Source organism: Haemaphysalis longicornis, unplaced genomic scaffold, assembly GCF_048455015.1.
Source record: "Haemaphysalis longicornis isolate Haplotype H1 unplaced genomic scaffold, Haemaphysalis longicornis Haplotype H1 scaffold_3, whole genome shotgun sequence".
Taxonomy (NCBI): Eukaryota; Metazoa; Arthropoda; class Arachnida; order Ixodida; family Ixodidae; genus Haemaphysalis; species Haemaphysalis longicornis.
Genome location: NW_027526335.1, coordinates 173,466,094 through 173,483,770, shown reverse-complemented (window position 1 = coordinate 173,483,770; position 17,677 = coordinate 173,466,094). Strand labels below are relative to the sequence as shown.

General features: G+C 44.2%; 1 protein-coding gene across 2 annotated transcripts in view; it reads right to left on the bottom strand.

The window, feature by feature from the left end:
- LOC144173553 (cytochrome P450 4V2-like) overlaps nucleotides 1-17,289 on the bottom strand; it is an 88,014-nt gene extending 70,725 nt beyond the window's left edge. Inside the window, exons 1-2 of one of the 2 annotated variants that reach the window (XM_077701931.1) lie at nucleotides 16,969-17,289; nucleotides 3,639-3,751 (exon numbers count right to left, since the gene is read on the bottom strand). In XM_077701931.1, the coding sequence (XP_077558057.1) occupies nucleotides 3,639-3,751; nucleotides 16,969-17,221 (366 nt within the window). In that variant the 5' untranslated portion in view covers nucleotides 17,222-17,289. The remainder of the gene's footprint in view (nucleotides 1-3,638; nucleotides 3,752-16,968) is intronic. The other variant, XM_077701930.1, reaches the window with a different exon arrangement.
- Nucleotides 17,290-17,677: the final 388 nt, after the last annotated feature.

Genomic DNA, 17,677 nt, shown 5'->3' with positions numbered 1-17,677 from the left:
CTAAAAAGGAGGCGGCTCCTGCTAATGACTACAAACGATTTAAAATGCGACTTAGTTGATAAATTTTGTCGAAATAATGATGACTATGAAATATTAACAGTTATTTGCACACAATACGTTTTCTCTGTTTTATATCATCCACCTTGCGGCAGTATTCCTCAATTGCTTCCTTTTTCGAATAACTTCTGAAGATGGGTAAACAATAATTCCTTCAAACTTTTGTTGGGTGGTGACGTAAACATTAACATGCTAAACGAAGCGTTCAGCATGTTAATCTTAATTTCCTTAACTATCAAAACCACAAAGACAAAAGCACTTATTGTTAGGGCAAAAAATGAGAACTACAGTATGGATGGTGACATTTTTATTGGTATATTGAAAATAGAGATTGCATCTTAGTTCGGGGAAACACCACAATTACGAACATTATATGGCTTCAACGATTACACAAGTAAGCGGTGCGTGCCATTTGAAATGTTGCCCATCACGCACATACCGCACTTTTTTTAATCTCTGGGCGTCCGCGAAATTCACCATTTGTACAACGACACGTTGCTGGGCAATATCAAATGGGAATTAAAAAAATACCAATTTCATTGCTCGGCGATCCAAATTTACTCTGAATTGCTTTAGCTACCCAATATGACATTCTAAAATATACCAGCTTCCTTTCCCGTGAACTAACTGTGGAAAACAGTGGCCCCGATTTTTATTACCATCATAAATCACCAGGTTTTTGTATAACCGAACTTCTTTTGTTGTCAACTTTTTCAGTAATTTATATAAAACGGTTTTATTGGACATTCCGCGATTGTTTTGAGTGTCTCATTAAATTTTTTTTTTAATACAGAGCGTCCGTTTGGTTGTGTGGCTGTGATTATGGGTTTTCCTTGTTACCAGCGATAACCTGATCATCTTGGATGCTGCTGCTAAACGTTTTGTACATTCTTTGTCATGTACCTTGAGTTTCATTTCGTAGCTTACAAAAACATTTCTGCTTTCCCAAAGATGTAGTCTCAAATTAGGGGCGCAGACCCCGTCAAGCCTGTATGAATATCTTTTTGTGCGTGCTCCTGGCATTTGTACCCATGAGTTAAAAATAAGGATGATTGATTGATTGATTGATTGATTGATTGATTGATTGATTGATTGATTGATTGATTGATTGATTGATTGATTGATTGATTGATTGATCCTCAGCTGGTGCCTTCGCGCATGCACTCTCCGCAGCTGGTTCGTGCTTGACCACGTGACTCCCTGCGTGAAGCGAGCTTGGGCAAGAATGCGCGACGGCTGTGCCGTCTTTCCTGATCATTGAACGAGAGCTAGAGGCTTAGAGCCATCGTGGGGAAGCGGCCTCTGACTAACCAGCCAATATCGCTCGCCGAGCCGTTCCGCTCGGAAAACGCCGGAAGCGGGTCTACAACTGTACAAAAGGCAGGCTTTGGAGAGATAGTATAATTATTACAGCTAAATGAAAGGTTAACGGAAACGGTGAGCGTGCAGACTGAGCGGACTCTGCCATAGAACTGTATATTTATATATATATATATATATATATATATATATATATATATATATATATATATATATATATATATATATATATATATATGAATCTAGAGAAAGACAAAACTCACAAAGCGCGCAGAAATAGTATAAGTAAAGAGTCGGATACACAGAAAGAGCAACAAACAAGGTTTACTTACGTAGCGGCAACGGGACTTGCCTTCATCTGAGTAGAGTTACATGATTTTGCTGTCACAAACATTTGGAACACATTTCTTATATAGCTTTCCAGAAAACTGTGAGAAGGAGCGGAAGATGTTTCGGAAAACGGAGAGTATGCATGCAGTCGGGCTACCCGTATGTTACAACAAAAACAACAAAAACAAATGGGGGGAGGGAGCGAGAGACAGAGAAGGGTCATGTTAACAAAGCAGCGTTCAAGGTTGCACCGTGACGGGGCAACCTATGCGGCGTGGGCTGGAAGTTCAGACAATGCGGGAAACGGGACAATCGTGGTTTCAAAAGAAAGGTCAGGTAGTCAGGTACAGTCAGGTATTCAGTGGCTGGGGAGTCTGTTTTTTTATTTTTTATTATTTTTTATTATTAATTACGTGAAAAAAAAAGAAACAAAACTACGCGCCCAGAGTGGCGACCGAACCCACGCCTTTCGATTAGATCTCGAATGCCTTACCAATTCGGCTATCTGTAACGAATAATGTGACGTCACTAACAGTAAAAAATAGTCTAAACTATTTTTCCTAACTAACTATAACTATAGTCTAACTATAGTCTAAAAATTTTTCCCTATGCCTTCTTTGGCGTTGTAGACTGCCGGCATTTTTTTCTGTATTTCCTTACGAGCCCCTGATTTCCAAACTCTATTATCGCCCGAAAGCTTTGCGAGGGCCTCGGTTCTGGCAGCCTTTTATGCCAAGGTAGTATAAGAGGGTTTCCCGCCAGTTACCCGCTTATGACAGGCTGTAGACGTCGCGTTACGCCCCTGGGGTTGAAAAGAAGGTCCCCTTCTCCCCGTGTAGTCTGAGTGGCGGTGGCTACCACCCTCAAGCGTCAGATAAGGTTGTAGTAAATATAAATACCCCAGAAAGTGAAGGAGAACATAGTCGCCCAGATAGCCGAATTGGTAAGGCATTCGAGATCTAATCCAAAGGCGTGGGTTCGGTCCCCACTCTGGGCGCGTGTATTTCTTCCTTTCTTTCTCAGGTAATTATTAATAAAAAGATAATGTAACGTCACTAACGGTAAAAAATATTCTAACCATTCCCCTATGCCTTCTTTGGCGTTGTAGACTGCCTGCATTTCTTTCTGTATTTCCTAACGAGCCCCTCATTTCCAAACACTATATATATATATATATATATATATATATATATATATATATATATATATATATATATATATATTTATATATATATATAAATATATAAATATATATATACATATATATATATCGAATCAGAATATTAAATGAGAGGCTCGTTGAAAATAAGACAGATATAAGAATTGGCAGTCAAGAAGACCTCGGAAAGCAAAGGGGAGGATGTAGTAGCTCAAGATAAAGAATTTGGAAAATAAGAAAGTGGAGAAAAAATGCCCGCCAGGTGGGATCAGAACCCACGACCTCCAGAATACCGGTCTGGTGCGACACTGACATATATATATATATATATATATATATATATATATATATACCCATATTTCAAAGAACTAGAGCGGTGAGAGAGTTGGAATTTTTCATTTGGGGAGAAATGCGCTTGCTTTTTCCGGGAAAGATTTGGAAAAGTGTTTCTTCTCGGTTCTCTCCCGGTTCTCTCCCGGCAGGCGAAAAGCCTCCTTCACTATCTTTGCCCTGCAAAGGTTGCACGGCCTAGATTTCTTGGTGCTTCATCCAATTCGTTCGTGCTTTTTACCTTTCCAAGACGCAATCAAGTTACATGATTTTAATTGGTAAGCTCAGTATAACAATCGAAAGCCGATCGAATATGTTCGCTATATTTTGGAAGAATTTTGATTAGTGGTTCCACCCTGCGCTAGCTTGCGGCCATTGCCGATTCTGGTAGCTCGAGAAAGGCAAGAAATCTTGGATTGCTTGATTTGCCTTCCTAATTCACCTCAACGGTTTCCGGGGTACAAGCCGCCAAGAATGGGTAGGGTCCGTAGAATGCAACAGTGACATCTTGGTCTTCAATAGACTTGAACACGCCCTGCAGGTACTTGAATGACTCTGTGCAAAGAAACAAGGCAAAAAAATCACTCAAAGTTAGGGCTGTACGCTTAAAAACAGCATCGAACGCGAGAAAAAGACTTCAGTGCACACTGTACAAGCTATTGCTGCAGGCCTTCCTCTATGCGTGTGCTCTGTTTCGTTCAGGCGCTGCTGCTGATGACCAAAATATTGCTTTACCGTGTGCAGCCATAAAAATCGCCGGATCATCAGTGGGCAAGGGAAATGTACAGGGCGCTGCTGTCAATTTCGAGGTGTTCTCGACTTCAGGCTTTTCATCTTCAGCAGCACCCGGTACAATACCGAGACCGCAAGGGGACTCTATCAGTGCCACGGCGCAAGCGCTGGGAGCAGAACTTTGGCCTTGCATCTCTTTTCTCTCGCTTAGGTTTTTAAAGTTCCGTGTTTTGTTGCAACAATTGATTTGTAGCTGTTCCGCTGTGTCCGCGCAAGTTCTAGAGCAGCGGTTCTCAACCATGAGTGTGTCGGGGACCCCTTCCAAGCTTGCAAAAGGGATAGGGGACCCTATGATGAACTATGTTGATCCGTGTCATAATTTCCAAGAATTTGCACTCGCAGCTAAAGACCAACATACTTATTAATGCCCGCGTTTATGCTGACTTTTTATGCTGATGTGTGTGGTATCGTCAAACAACTTGCTCTTGCAGCTAATAACCCAAGCACATAAAGCTACCTTTTGTGTGTCTGGCTTCTCCGCAGAGCTGGCGTGTCGTAAAAAAAGACAACGTTAAACCATGGGCCACGCTATACTAGCTACGCCAAAAACTAAACGTCCTGTAGCGAAGCCACCTTTCTGCGTTTCCAGCAAGGTTTAGCAAAAAGGAAAAAAATGAATGGGATAGGGGGAATTTGAAAAGTTTCGGGGAGGGTTTCACGGACCCCTGAAATGCCCCCGCGGACCCCTTGGCGTCCGCGGACCCCCATTTGAGAACCACTGTTCTAGAGTATTGCTCGCGAATGCCTTCCCGTCGGTGGTCTGCTTCTTTACGGGGACATAGAGGAAAGCATTCTTCGAAGACATTTTGGATGGGCAAGAAGGCACTCAATCAAACGTTTTCGATATCAGATATCCCTCTCAGATATCCAAAGGACCAATCATTACTTTTGGGAGTGTGTGACCCCAGAACAGACGACGTTTCCTAGAACACTTGAGGAATAAAAACTTTTCATTCACTCGCCGCTCCCTACGCCTAGTCGCGCGCGGTTGTACAGGCTGCACACGTATATGCGCATGAAGGTATGATATGCGGTCACGTGAGACGCGGGGTGAAGAAAGAGAGGACGATTTTTATCCATCGTTTGAGTCCCCCTAAACCGAACATGACAGGTACAATCCTTCCCCTGTGGGCGATAAAGCATTCCTAACAGGTCCATTTGTGATCATGAGTTGTCCACCGCTTTAAACTGTTGTTTTTGGCGTCAGGTCTATAGAAAGCACCCCAACGTGGAGCCAGTAGAGCGTAAAACCACAAATGGTTGAAGGCTTCCCCACTGACGATCGAAGCATCATGGGAGGAGCGGTTGCGCCGTCAGCAGCAAAGAGAATGATGAAAAGAAGAAAGGAAACGCACTGTACCAGCGATGCGCGGTTTTGCATTTTGCGATTTCTCAGCAAATACTCATCGCTTCAACAAAACTTCTGAAAGCTATTATTACTAATTGCTTTATTTATTGTAGTGTACATTCTCATATCGGTGGATGGTATTTCAGGGCCTTTATTGCCAGTAGCATATTGAATAGGGCGGAGAAAGTAATAAACCTTGTGGTGCTTTTACAACTTAATGTATGCATTATCATGGAAACATGGCTACATTACATTATTCTGGGCTTTTAAATTCCGCCTCCGGTTATCAACTGTTTAGACATGATAGGTGTTCCTGGGAACGTGGTTTGGCAGTTGTAGCCAGACGTGGTATCGATTTAGGCGTCGAGGAAGAATTAACTAATCATGAAAGATTGTTTCTGAAAATATCCCTTGGCGAGCGCGAGTTCCTTTTCTGTGTTGTTTATCGACCTTCTGATGCTGATGGGTTTTTTTAGGTAGAAGTTTTATGAATATTTGCAAAATTTCACCGGCAACAATATGGTCGTGACACGTGAATGTGAACTGCCTGGCATAAATTAACAGCACATGTGGTGCGGAGAATATGTTTAAGCGAATTGTCTAATGAAAACAATGTTTTCACTAAAGCTCAATCTAGATAGAAAATGCAATATCAGATGAAAACTTGTCTTGTTTTGTTGGATTGCGGTAAGGGAGAAGAAAGAAGCATTGAAAACAACTATACACAAGAAATTTCCAGCTCGAACGATGCAGCAAGCACAGACTACCTTCATCTACACCGTGGAATAAGTAAAAGTGACGTAGAAACTTTATCAAGGAAGTTCTGCAAAGTCGTTGACGACTGTCTTAAAGTGTTGTTCCAAAAAATGATGACGGTCATGATCAGTATTTTAATGGCACAAGGCAAGTGTGAGCCAACAGCGCCAAGAGATAGTTACTTACCGTCATTTATTCAAAGCGGTATTTATGCCAAAATCCCTTACCAGGAAGGCATAAAACGAAAGAAAACTTTAGATAGCTGATAGCTGGTGTACAAACCCACCTTGTGGTTATGCGCGATAAGAAACTATGCGTTAAAATTTGACTTCCGAGAGATTTAAATATTTTAAAAGGCACTTAACGGAGAGGACATAAAACGTATATGGATGTAGCAGAATGTGTTGTCTCTGTAGCTGTGGAAGTGTGTTCGTCGCGATGCGTCAGCTGCCTTCCATTGGGTGAGGACACGGACGATGCATAGGTCATGTCTCCACACCTGCAACACAAGAGTCTTGAAGAACCAGTACGCAGGTGTTGGTGTATGAAATGAGTGTGGCCTATCCGGCGCCTTGCTAAGTCTACATCCTTGCGTCGATTGTGATAGCCGGTTGTGTATTGTACCGATGCGGCTTTATTAGGTATATTTATTCTCCGTCTTTTCCCTCCAGTCTTCTTGCCATGTTTTACGACGGTTTTGTCTGACATGTGGTTTCAGTTCGGTGCAGGGTATGTCACTGTATTCGTGAGTGCAGCACCAGCACACATTTGATCTGCGGTCTCATTCCCGGCGATTGTACAGTGTCATCCCACAGTGACAATCCCATAATCACATTGTCGAGGTATATACTGGTATAATTGAGATTTACGACGTGTTTTTGTATGATTTGGTGGGTAATAATGCACGCACCACACTTAGAAAGCTCGTATAAATGACGGCCTTGAGTATACGTTGTTTAACAATACGACCTGCAAAGAGAAAATTCTGTGCGCTTCCGCTGTAAAATTCTGGTACACAAATTTATGATTCTGGTTGTGTGAAAGTTGGGACCGTATGCAGCACAGGACACGATTAGAGTAGTTTTTGGCTGGTCAATGTAAACTTGCTCGAACCAATATTTTTCGCGCCACAAAGCGCTGCATAATTGCCTTCCTTGACCCTCGGTATTCTGCAATCTTTACAACTGAGAGGTCACACAACATAGGGTCGTGCTATCATGTCGTTAAGAGTTCGGCAAAGTTTCTTTTACAGGTGTCTTGTTGAGCCAACAATTTCAGACACCCCCTTTCTTACCCTGTGTAAGACCGCAGCACTGATGAATGGGAAATATGGGAAATGAGCTTTCGAAGATTACCCGAAGTTTCCGATTATGGTTATACATTCGTAGAAACAATTACCTTCAGTGACGAAGGGATTGCTAATTGAATTGGGAAACCTAAGCTATCAACTTCTTCATGCATTAACAGCAGAAATTCTAAGCTGGTGAGAAATAGGTCATCCTCCTGAAGTAAAATCCTATACCATATCCCCACGCAATCTTTATCGACTTCCGGCTGATTGAAAAGTAGGCAATCTAGATCCCTTATTCAAAAGTGGCAACAAAAACTCAGCAGTAAATTATCGCCACATATCTCGAACATGCTTTTGCTGCAAGATGCTTGAGCATGTAATTTCTTTGCACATTTATGGCCGTTTGGAAAGTAACAACTACTTTTTCGAGAATAAACATGGATTAAGAAGAGGCTTTTCATGTGACACCCAGTTATCCGAATTCTCCACTGAAGTTCACTTTATTATGAATAATATTCTGCAAACTGACTGCATTTTTTCTTACTTTTCTGAAAGCATTCGACCGCGTACCTTATTAACATCTGATTTCAAGATAACAGAACTTTTGTTCTATTCGCTAACATTTTACGAACTCTTTCTCTCCAATTTTTGACGTTACCTGTGGTATGCCTCAGTGTACCGTCCTGATTTATTGATTATGAGGTTTTACGGGCCGACACAGCACAGACGATGGCACGCGCCGTAGTGGACGGCTTCAGATTAATTTAGAGCACCTGGGGATCTTTAGCATGCACCGAAATCTCGAAAACATGGGCGTTTTTTCTTTTCACCTCTATAACAAAAGCGGCCACAGCGGCTGGAAATCGAAACCACGTCCTTGTGCTCAGCAGTACAACGCCATAGCCACTGAGCATACCCACCGGTAGGGAAGCGTCCTGGGGCCACTGCTTTTTCTAATCTGCATTAATGATCTCCCAACAAATGTTTCTACTGCAATACGGCTTTTCGCTGAGGATTGCATTATATACCGTACTATACTAGCACTGATGACCACCTTGTTCTTCACGCAGACAATAATCTCATTGACAACTGGCGTGTGGTGCATGGCAAATTATCTTAAAATTATCGGCATGTAACGTAATAGTCTTCAGTCTTCAAACAAGAACTGCTGCATTTGATTACTTCCTTAATAACTGTTACGTATTACGGTCATCTTCGTATAAATAACTCCACTTAGTGCGAGCTAAGCGTTAGAACGGAGACCGTATCAGCTACCTGCAGGGGACGTCACCTTGTGTCCTCTCTAGCAACATTTAGAGATATCTGTCGTCCCCCGAAGAAACGTTTTCCGCAGGCCGGAGCTTGACCAGGGGTCCGACGGCCACCGATTTAGGCTTCTACCCTTCACCTTAAAACTGCTGGTAACGCTTCCGAAGCTCCTCCCTGACCACTGCTCGGATGGTCTCGCGCAATGTATAGGAGCTTACAGTTGCGGCACCGATTGTCTCCGAGATCAGCGCTTTGACAGGGGGGTCGTACTGCCTCGTTCGAATTTCGAGTCTTCTTCAATACGGCAGCCTCAGGCGTGAATTCAGCCACCGTTTAGGGCGGTTGCGGACAAGGCAGGCAAAGAGTTCTTGCTTCACTCCTCGAATTAGAAACCTGAGCGTCTTTTCTTCAGTCATTTCGGGGTCCCCGTGGCGAATTAGTTGCTTCATCTCCTCAACGAAGTTCACGACCCCCTCGTTGGGGTGCCGAGTACTTCTCATCCCAATGTATGGTTCGCGGCATTACCCCCCCCCTCCAACGCGTTGGAGGGGGGGGGGGTGTAAGTACATGGTACCCCAACGCCCCAAACCCAATGTATGGTTCGCGGCATTCCCCCTCCCTCTACGCGTCATGATCGACCACCTGGAAGGACGCAATGTCGCTGTGCCTAGGGCCTTCAAACGAAACTTACCAGCACAGCCTCAAAAACTCCGCCCTCCTGAAGAAAAATTTCAGCCCCTTCTTGTCATCCCCGCAGATCTTCGTGAAGAAATTTTGAAAGCGTGCCACGACGATTCGTCTTCCGGACATCTTGGCACAGCGCGCACAATTGGGAAAATCAAGGCGAGGTACTACTGGCCCCGCCTTACATCCGACGTCACACACTACGTCCGGAGCTCCCGTGACTGCCAGCGACGAAAAACGCCGCCGACGAGACCCGCCGGACTTCTGCAGCCGATCGCCGTCCCGTCGAGGCCTTTCCAGCAGATTGGAATGGATCTTTTGGGCCCGTTCCCTACGTCACGATCGGATCGTCGTAGCGACAGACTACATGACGCGCTACGAAGAGACCGCTGCTCTTCCGAGGGGGACTGCCCAAGAAGTGGCAAAGTTCTTCATAAGTCAAGTTGTGCTGCGACATGGAGCCCCGGAAGTTCTAATCACGGACCACGGAACGGACTTTACGGCCGAGCTGATGCAAGGAATCATGTGCTACAGCAACACGGATCCCCGAAGAACGTCGGCCTACCACCCCCAAACGAACGGACTAACAGAATGTTTGAACAAGACGATTGCGGATATGCTGTCCATGTACGTCGATGTTGAACAAAAGACGTTGGACGAAAGGCTCCCATATGTCACGTTTGCGTACAACACGGCTATCCAAGAAACTACGCAGATGACACCGTTCGAACTTGTCTACGAAAGGCGGCCGACTACGATGCTTGACGCCATGCTGCCGCACGTAGAAGACAACGACCTCAACGCCGACGTCCAAGGATAGCTTCAGCGTGCGGAGGAGGCCCGCCAGCTCGCTCGAGTTCGTACAACGGACCAGCAGCTGGTGGATGCCGGCAGCTACAACCTCCGACGGCGAGACTCCGAGTACCACCCAGGGGATCGTGTGTGGGTTTGGACTCCCATCCGATGACGAGGACTGAGTGAGAAGCTTCTACGACGGTATTTCGGACCCTACCAGATTCTACGACGTGTTGGCCAACTTACCTACGAAGATATCCCCGATGGTGATTACGGCGCATCACGACGACGCACGCGACCTGAAGTCGTGCAAGTGGTTCGCTTAAAACATTTCGACGCACGATGACGGGCTTTTATTTTTTATGTTTTCGGAGTGTCGCTTATGTTAGCATCGGGTCGAATCACTCTTAGGGGGGGGGGGTGGATAATGCCTCGAACAATACATTGGGTTTCTTTATTTATGTGGGTGTGTTCAAAGAAGGACAGCCAAAGTGGTGCGATGACCTTGTTTTGTTTGAGATGGAACTTTAATATTGTGTAGAACATTGTACCTTCACCGTGGAACAGGCATTAGTTTAGTCAGAAACACGATCGTTGATTTAATAAAAAAATATTTAGAACGCGATCGGGTCTGGCTACTTTTCACATTGCTTGTTGTGGCAACTTTTAGGACCCGTAAAACGAAGCGAAATTTTTTCTAAATTTTCCTAATCATTGAAAATAAGTATTTGCAAACTTTCCTGCTGAATTCGTGAAAATTAATTTTGCAAAATGTTTATTTTTTGAGAAAACCTTTCTCAAACTTAGTGGCGAGAGCGATGTCATTCAAATGTGGCACTTCTAAACAATTTTTTTTTTACACATCGCCCTAAAGGCTAAGCTGTCTTGTTTTTTACATGTTTAATAGGGGCTGCTGAACACCTCATACGCTTCTCAATGCTACACAAAGAACATTTATCAAAATACGGCTGCGTGAATTGCGACAAAAAAAGAAAATTTAGAAAAGAAGGTCCACTTTTGACATCATTTAAAAAAAATCATGTTTCTCAATTTTCGCAATATTTACACAGAATGGCACTAAATGCCCCAGTATTCTGCAAACCTAAACATTTGTTGCATTATTTTTGTTCCAACTTGGAAAACTTACGTCACATTCAACACATGTTTTAATGTCCGATCAACAGTTGAGTAGCAGTTCGAAGTGAAAAAAGACAAATAATTGGTACTGTTTTTAAATTTTAGAAATAATAAAGCTCCTGATTTAAAGAAAACTGATCATAGTATTCATATTTACCCATTGTTCAACTTGTTAGTTGCGGTAGGCATTAAAATAATTGCGACGTTTCTGAGCTTGTTTCTCCCACCAGAGTAAGGGTACCATTTTATTTTTTTATCGCCTTGCCCTAGCTTTGTCATAAACCCGTATGTTTGATTTCTGACCCTGCTTAATCGCACATTATTGGTAATTTATCCCTTTTTTAAGCTAGTAACCTCGCTGCTGGCACTGAGAATATTCGACATTCGATCGTCAAATTCATATTTGTATTTCCGTTCCACCTGGTACATGCGAAGCGCTAACTGCAAAACACACTTCGCCTTCCCAACTGTCCATCTTACAGGCTCTCGGGGATAATAAATAGATGTGCTTCTTAGACATTTTGTTTCTAGCTGTTGGAACGTTTTGTTTGTAGCTGTTGGAAAACTTTTATCCCACTACAAAATCTGCCAACCTTTACTTTGGACACTTCAATGTTAAGGGGAACGTGCAGCTTTCTAGTTCCAAAGATCTTCAAAGATCCGACAAACAGTGGTCAGAAGCTTTGCTTGTGCTGTAGGAATTACTTCCCGACGAAGGTAGAGGATACCATTGACCGCAGAGGCAAAAAAGTGTGTTTACGTGCGTTGCGAGGTTGAGAAAGACTGACTCCTTGCGGGAGCACAGTCTTTATTCGGCACATCCATACTTTGGGTTGGTCGAAATCAAGCGACTTCTTGAAGAGCATGCATCAATATGCGCTTTAATAATGTGTATAAATAACGGTGGTGCCACCCAATGTAAGAACAAATATCAGTTCCTCGAGGTGCACAGAAGTGAATGTCGGGTCACTGGGGTGACAAAGTGGCTTTTCTCTGAACCGGACATGACAAAAGTGCGTACGACCCGTGGAGAGCCTAGTAAAGCATCAAGCTTCTGTGCATATTTTGCGTTGACCTTCAAGCGAAGCCACACAAACACGAAACAGTTGGTGGACAGCATCCTGAAAAAGTGAATTTCGTCGTGCTATATCTTCGCGATGTCGATATCGCCACATTTGAGGAGAACAAAAAAGAGAAAATCAAAAATGTTCCGCCGGTACTCGGCATCCCGTATCCTCCAGGAAATGGTGAACTCAAACAAAATAAATTGAAGGTACACAACATCGAACTCGGACTAGGCAGCAACATCGAACTAGGCGGCGACGGTTTTCACCTCTGCGTGCGACTCTTTGAAGGGCCTTGGAACTAGAAAGCTGCACCTTCCCCTTAACCTTGAAGTGTCCAAAGTTGAAATTGGCAGATTTTGTAGTGGGATAAAAGTTTATCGTTCCAACCGCTAAAAACAAAATGTTCAACAAGCATATCTATTTATTATCCCCGGAAGCCTCAAAGACGGACAGTTGGGAAGACGAAGTTGTTTTGGAGTTAGCGCTTCGCATGATACCAGGAAGAACGGAAACACATTTGACTATGAAGATTGCATGTCAAATATTCTCAGTGGCAGCAGTAACATTACGCGCGTAAAAAAGGGGGTAAATTACCAATAATCTGCAATTAGATAGGGTCAGAAATCAAACATATCGGTTTATGACACAGCTAAGGCAAGGCGACAAAGAAATAAAATGGTAGCCTTACTCTGGTGGGAGAGACAAGCTCAGAAACCTCGTAATTATCTTAATGCCTACCGCAACTAACAAGTTGAACAATGGGTGAATATGAATACTATGATCAGTTTTCTTTATATCAGGCGCTTTATTTTTCTTAAATGTAAGAAACAGCCATTATTATGTCTTTTTTCACTGCGAACTGCTACTCAACTGTTGATCGGACATTAAAAAATGTGTTGAATGTTACCTAAGTTTTCCAAGTTAGAACAAAAATAATTCAACAAATGTTTAGCTCTCTAGAATACTAATGAATTGAGTGCCATTATGTGTAAATATGGGAACAATTCAGAAACATGTTTTTTTTAAATGACGTCGGAAGGTGGACCTTTTTCCCGAATTTTCATTTTTATCGCATTTCACGCAGCGTTATTTTGATAAATTTTTTTTGTGGAGCATTGAGAAGCGTATGAGGTGTTCAACAGCCCCTCGTAAACACGTAAAGAAACTAGACAGCTTAGCCTTAAGGGCAATGTGTAAAAAACATTTTGTTTAGAAGTGCTACTTTTGAACGACGTTGCTCTCGCTACAAAGTTTGAGGAAGATTTTCTCAAAAAATATAAATTTTGCAAATTTGATTTTTACGAATTGAGCAGGAAAGTTTGCAAATATTTGTTTAAAAAATTAGGAAAATATGGTAAAAAGTTTCGCTTCGTTTTACGGCTCCCCAAAGTTGCCGCACCAAGCAATGTGGAAAGTAGGCAGGCCCGATCGCGTTCTAAATATTTTTTTATTCAATCAAAGATGGTGTTTCTCACTAAACTAATGCCAGTTCCATGGTAAAGGTCGGCCGCCGCGGCCGCTTTTCTGATGAAGGCGAAAAGCAAAAACGCCGGTGTGTTCGAGATTTCGGCGGACTTTAAAGATCCCCAGGTGGTCAAAATTAATCAGGAGCCCTCCACTACGGCGCGCCTCATCGTCTGCGTTGCGTCGGCGCGTTAAACCCTACCATCAATCAATCAATCCATGGTAAAGGTACATTGTTATACACAATAATTAAGTTTCATCTAAAAAAAAATGGTCATGGCCCCACTTTGGCTGTCCTTATCTGAACCCACCCATGTTTTTGCTTTTATCCCCCGGCTGCGCTTGTCTGTGTTATCTGTGTGCCAAGGGAAGGGCGTGTTCCATTCATTTTTTCTATGCCGCATGTGTTATCTCTTCTGATAGGGAGAGCGTGAACAGCCTAGAATAATCTTCTTTGTTCTGGATGTAAATCGGGAGACGCCGCGGCATTCGACTCTCGACTACGCACGTCACCTTCTTGACTGCTGTCTCGCCGCCCGTGTATTCTTTGAGTTGTTAGGGGAGCACAAGTTCGCTCCAATAAACTTCTTTTCCTTGAAGAAAACTGCGTCGTCTTTGACTTCGTGACAATATAATGGCCGACACTAAAGCGACCATCACTTCAAAATTTGACGTGCTATCATAGCCTCTAACCCCGGAAGTTTGTCCGGCTTAGAAAGACAGCAGTTAGAACTTCACTTCCGTAAGATGGCCTTGTTATGAACACCGGCCGCATGCGTTCTAGATTAACCGGAAATAATAAATGACGTAGGTATAGGGACCCGAAAGCTGGAGTTGAATCGGTGACTTTCGACCTACGTGCGCACAAGAGAAATGCAAAGTAATCGGAGCAGGGCAGCGAAAAGCGTTTGTTACACGCTGTGCGATCATTTTGTGCAAGAAGTCGGTACATTTTGAGCACGTTTGCATGGAGTGCTAGCACGCCTCGTTATTCTGGAATGCTTTACAAAACCTTATACAATGACCTGCCCTTTTCACCAAAAGACATACGATTTCTTTAAATACCAAGAGACAACAGCGTGTCATATGTCCTTATCATTACTCTAGGCTTGCATACCATTTGGAAATCAAGGATGACGGTGCGCCATGCTGACCCCCACGCCCTCACTATGAGCAAACACGTTTGCTCGTTGAAGTGTACATGTTGCAGCGGCCTGACCTGTAGTGGTTACCTGTTCTGGAAGAGCCATGTACGTTTACAGAAATTTTATGTTTTTTCACCAGCCGAAATCCGGTACAGATGTACCGGAGATCTACCCGTCAGATGTGCTGTGTAAGATCAAAAAAGGTAATAAAAAAACAGCAATTTCTACCCGCTCGAAACAGTCTGTATTTGAAGAAGCGTAGATGTGTGAAATTACGGAGAAAAATAAAGGAAGGTTACACACACTAACGCCTAAGACTTGAAAGTAGCGAAGCAGCACCCAACATGCAACATTCGCGACCATCGCGAAGTCCACGATTGCAGCCAATGTGCTTCTTATTCACGGCCGCAACGACCTTTACTCCATAATTGTGGCTGTTAGTGTGAGCTTCTTTTATTTTTTTTTAAGCTTTAATAATTCGACATCACCATGGAGGGGCGTACGCTATAACGTGTCTTTCTGGTTCCGAGCAAATGTTGCCACCCTTACCGCGAACGCTGGAGTTTTTTGCCAAACTTGGCCAATCTGCCTAAGTGGGCATGCTTGGCTTGACAAACGTGCGAAGGGGACACTGGGCGGTCGTGGCAGGCCACGCACATACGAGCGCTAAGTATTTTCTTTTTTTTGATTTCGTGAACTGGCGGGCGGACGCCGCGAGGTCCGCGCACATGTGCGCGTGGTGGGCTGTTTCTTAGTATTTTAAACAGCGGACACTAAATACTATGATTTGCTAAACCGCTCGCTGTTAAAATCATGCATCCCTCTGTCTAATGACGACGATGGTTGAACGCGATCCCTTCTTCGTGCGAAATCGAATTGCGCGCGATCAAAGTCAATGCCGCTGCTGTCAATACTCCGAAGGGCGTGCGGGTCAAAGTTAGAGTTCCGCGAGTCAATCTCCAAGCTCACACGACAAACAGGGACTTCCTCACGAGAAAGCTCCGCGTTCAACCATCGTCACAGTTATAGGGAGGGGTGCATGATTTCTTTGTTCTGTCCCTCGCGTTTATGCAGAGAAGTGCAGCCGAACGCCCCGTATTACGAACATACCCGCTACCGCATCAAGGGCGGCTGCAACTCTCGCAGTTTGTGCCCCCCCCCCCCCCCCCCCATTATTGTAACATTCTGCCACATGTTGCAAGTCCATGGGGTATACCATGGTAACATACCCAACGAGTGTTATCTGATCCTATAACAAGCGTTGTGTTCGATCTTTGCACTTTGATATGTCCCGCAGCGATGTAGTATGTAGACACCACCTCGCTTGGCATTTTCACGCTTTATAAGTTCTAGAGGGAAGTCAGTATAATAACGATATCAAACGATAATTTCTAATTTGGTAATTGATAATGTGCGAACCCAATTTACACCTAAGATGTTACCTGCCCCACGTAGTTGAGGTATACGTACAATATTGGACAACAACGGGATCCTAATGTGCGTCTAGATCTCCACCCGTGGCATTTGCGCTTCCTGTCTGCGCAAGACTACCGCCCCAGCCATAGATCGAATCCGCTGTCTTGTCCTGAAAGGCACAACGCCCGAGCCACTGACCCACCGAGGCGTGTGAAACGAAAAGTTCGAGGTTGGTAATATGGCCGCCCTAGTCCATTAATTTTTGACACAAGAATATAATTTAGGAATAATGGGAAGAAATATTCCCTGCCATTGGATATTTGAAAGCACCAGCCTACCAGCGAAGCAAATGACACAGTCAATGAGCAAACACCGTCACATATAACCAGGCAGCGGTCAAGTAAAAAGTCAATGAAACACGCACAAGTGGCAAAGTTCGTTGTTCCAATTTTTAGATAGTTCCCAATTTTTAAAAACTCCTAGATGGCAGATGAGCTGTGATGAGACTGTAGGAAACGCGTGCCAAACAAAGGTAGCGAGTTAAAGTTTTCTCACAGGGTATTCACCAAAAGCATTGTCCGCCCGTTTTGGTGCGGAAGCGTACTTACTGACTTTAATTCCGAGGCCTGGGTCCATAGCGGCCATCTGCTTGTACATGTCGATGAGCAGTGAGAACGAGTGCTTCGGCTTGAGCTTGGGCACTTCGCGAAGGTACCACCACATGCGCAGCCATTCGTACAACGTCTGGGCCAGTTGAACGAAAATGACCGCGGTGATTGCCGACGCGATGGCGATCACCGTCCAGTAAAAAAAGGCCGCGGTCCGGTCGAACTGCGTGAATGCTGTTGATGCGCTAATCATCTCTGACAACAGTCTTTAGCGCATCCCGGTGCAGTCTGGCGGTGGTGGATGCGCTTCCGATCCTTTTTTGGTGCCGTTGGCCAGAAATCGTTCGCAATGGCACGTGCACACCTCTTTTGGGAGAGCGCGACCGAGGGCTGGTGCGCTCGTATCTTTAATCCGCACGTGCAGCAGAGGTGTAGGAGCAGGGCAGCGCTGGCACGAGGCAGCGAAGCGGAGGGGGGATTCTCGGTAACCTTTTTAGAGGGTGATGAACACTTTCTAGGGCTGGCTGCTTTAGCTGCGCTGTGAGGGCAGCCAAAGGCCGCCGGGTAAGAGGAGAGCGATTGTGTCATACTGCTATAGAGGGTTAGATTTGCATTGATCCCTTTCACGACCTAAAGAAAGACGGATGCTCAACAAAAGGTCGCAAATAGCTTCGGGCTAAGCCGCTGTTTTCGCAGGCGGCTTCCTTAT